General features: G+C 54.5%; 1 protein-coding gene across 1 annotated transcript in view; it reads left to right on the forward strand.

The window, feature by feature from the left end:
• si:ch211-230g15.5 (polyhomeotic-like protein 3) overlaps positions 1-2,679 on the forward strand; it is a gene marked incomplete at its 5' end in the record, with an annotated part of 13,380 nt that overhangs the window by 2,306 nt on the left and 8,395 nt on the right. Inside the window, 2 exons of the mRNA XM_037973334.1 lie at positions 1-113; positions 1,048-2,439. The exon at positions 1-113 is cut by the window's left edge and continues 140 nt beyond it. Of these exons, the coding sequence (XP_037829262.1) occupies positions 1-113; positions 1,048-2,439 (1,505 nt within the window). The remainder of the gene's footprint in view (positions 114-1,047; positions 2,440-2,679) is intronic.

Here is a 2,679-nt window from a genome sequence, read left to right on the forward strand (position 1 = left end):
CTCCCGTCCCAACGCCCCCGTCTTCCCCCCCCTCAGGCCGCGACCGCAGCCCGGCACCATGGCAACGGAGAGCCTGGCCTCGCCCACCCGCCACCTACCTGTCCCACCTCCGAGTAAGAGCAACACGTCTTCTACTCCTCTGTTGTTCAAACCCTGAGAAACGAGCACCGACCGAGACGCTCCGAGTCTCCGCCCTGACTCCCAGGAGGTTCATCCTCAGGTGCATCGGAGCTGGTCTCAGAGCAGATCACTCTGAAGCAGCTTCATTCTCGCCTGCATTATTGCATCAGGAAACGTTGCTTAAGAAGGTTTTTAGAGTGAACTCACAGCTTTAAGGTGCTAGTTGAACTTTAGTTTCTATTTGGGTCAAAAATCAGTTATTGGAGTGTATAAAATTAAAGGCCTAGCATTACTGGATGTTGGTGATCTTCTGCATTAAAACCAGGTTCTGGTTCTGGTTTTGGTTCTGCTCAGGAACACTGTCTGTAAACACAGTTCACCGTGCCGTCCACAAATGCTGCTTAAAGCTCTATCAGGCAAAGAAGAAGCCAGATGTGAACAGATGTGTCTCCTGTGGACCAAAGAGGAGAACTGTTCTGAGGTCCAGCCTGCCTCTCTGATGGTATGGGGGTGCATTAGTGCCTCTGGTTTTAGAACAACATCTGCTCCCATCCAGGACAGAATGGGACAACCTCAGGTCCAGATGTTTACAGACTGATGAGGGAAACATCTGGAACATCTGTAAACAGACGAGTTGCTGCCAGCAGATTCTAAATTACCTGATTTTTACAAAACATTTGAACAATTTTATGTTCCACTGGGAAAAAACTGGGTTTATGAGATTATTAAATGATTCTGTTTTTATTTATATTTAAACAACATCCCAGCTTTGTCAGACCCGGGGTTCTGTTAGTTCTGTTAGTTCTGTTGGTTCTGTTAGTTCTGTTGGTTCTGTTGGTTCTGACTGACACCTCAGCTGAGTCGGATCTGTGTCTCTCCCAGTAAAAGATTAGATTTTTTCAGCTGTTTATTCTTTGTTTTCTGCAGCTCTGTACTCTCCGGTCCGAGCCGTTCCTCTCAGACCGAGGCTTCATTCTCCAAACGGTCACCGGACGGCGTCCCCTCGTCAATCCTCCGCCCTGCACCCCATCGCCGCCGCGCCGCCCGGTCAGGCCACGCCCATCAGCAGACCTCTGAGCGGGATGAAGAGCTGCCCGTTGACTCAGCGCGGCCCGTTACCCTCCCCCACCCAGTTCGAGCGCTCGCCGTCTGCGGCGCGGCAGCTGCAGATCATCGCCCTGTCGTCGGGTCGGCAGCCGCAGTCGGTGTCTGGAACCGGTGAAGACTCACTTCCTCTTCCTCTTCCTCTGACCACCTCGTCCTCGTCCTCAGCTCCCTCTCACCCGGGTCCAGCCTCTCCTTCGGGTCAAACGGGCCCTCAAACACAGAAGGGACTACCAAAGGACAGCAACGTGAAAACCAGAGACGAGGGGAACTCCGGTAAAGATGTCCAGGTGGAGAAAGACGTCCAAAGAGACAAGATGAAGGAGGAGACACGGACTGAGACCAAGGAGGAGACGGGCCGAGACGAGGAGCAGATGGACGTGACGGAGGAAGGAGAGAGGACGAAGATGGAGGAGGAGGAAGGAGAGACTCCCATGGATCAGTCCGAGAGCCTCACCGAGCCGGTCCTCCATCAGAACCCGGGTCCTGATCCCGTTAAAGACTTAACAGTGGACTCAAAACCGAACCTGGGTCCCACTTCAGCTTCTTCTCAAACGCCAGGACCGGTTCCAGTCCAAACACCGGTTCCAGTCCAAACACCGGTTCCAGTCCAAACACCGGTTCCAGTCCAAACACCGGTTCCAGTCCAAAAACCGGTTCCAGTCCAAACACCAGGTCCAGGACCAGTCCCAGTCCAGACACCGGCTCCGGTTCCAGTCCAGACACGGGTTCTGGGACCAGTCCCAGTTCAGACACCAGCTCCGGTTCCAGTCCAGACATCGGCTCCAGTTCCAGTCCAGACACGGGTTCTCGGACCAGTCCCAGTCCAGACACCAGCTCCAGTTCCAGTCCAGACACCGGCGCCAGTTCCAGTCCCAGTCCAGACACCGGCTCCAGGACCAGTCCGAACACCGGCTCCAGTTCCAGTCCAGACACCGGCTTCAGGACCAGTTCCCGTCCAGACACCGGCGCCAGCTCCAGTCCCAGTCCAGACACCGGCTCCAGGACCAGTTCCCGTCCAGACACCGGCTCCAGGACCAGTTCCCGTCCAGACACCGGCTCCAGGACCAGTTCCCGTCCAGACACCGGCTCCAGGACCAGTTCCCGTCCAGACACCGGCTTCAGGACCACCTTCGGTTCCTCAGCGGGACCTGCAGCCCGTCAGCCAGGAGGACTTCTGTGAGAACATGTCGACCCAGTCTGATAATCAGTCAGGTACCAGAGACCAGAACTTTCTACAGTTTGTTTTCCTGTTTTTCAATAGAAATGTTTTCTATGGGGGGAAAAGTTTAGAATATTTCTGTGGATGATTGTTTCATCATCTTCAGCCGGCCGGCAGCTGCAGCTGAGACTCCTGAGCTCAGGAGGTCCTACAGCTCGGCTCAGGACGGATCGTGTTCAGACTAACAAACGTCTGAGGATAAAAACGGGTCCAGGTGGGATTAAGAGAGTTCC

Source organism: Kryptolebias marmoratus, linkage group LG21, assembly GCF_001649575.2.
Source record: "Kryptolebias marmoratus isolate JLee-2015 linkage group LG21, ASM164957v2, whole genome shotgun sequence".
NCBI classification, from domain to species: domain Eukaryota; kingdom Metazoa; phylum Chordata; class Actinopteri; order Cyprinodontiformes; family Rivulidae; genus Kryptolebias; species Kryptolebias marmoratus.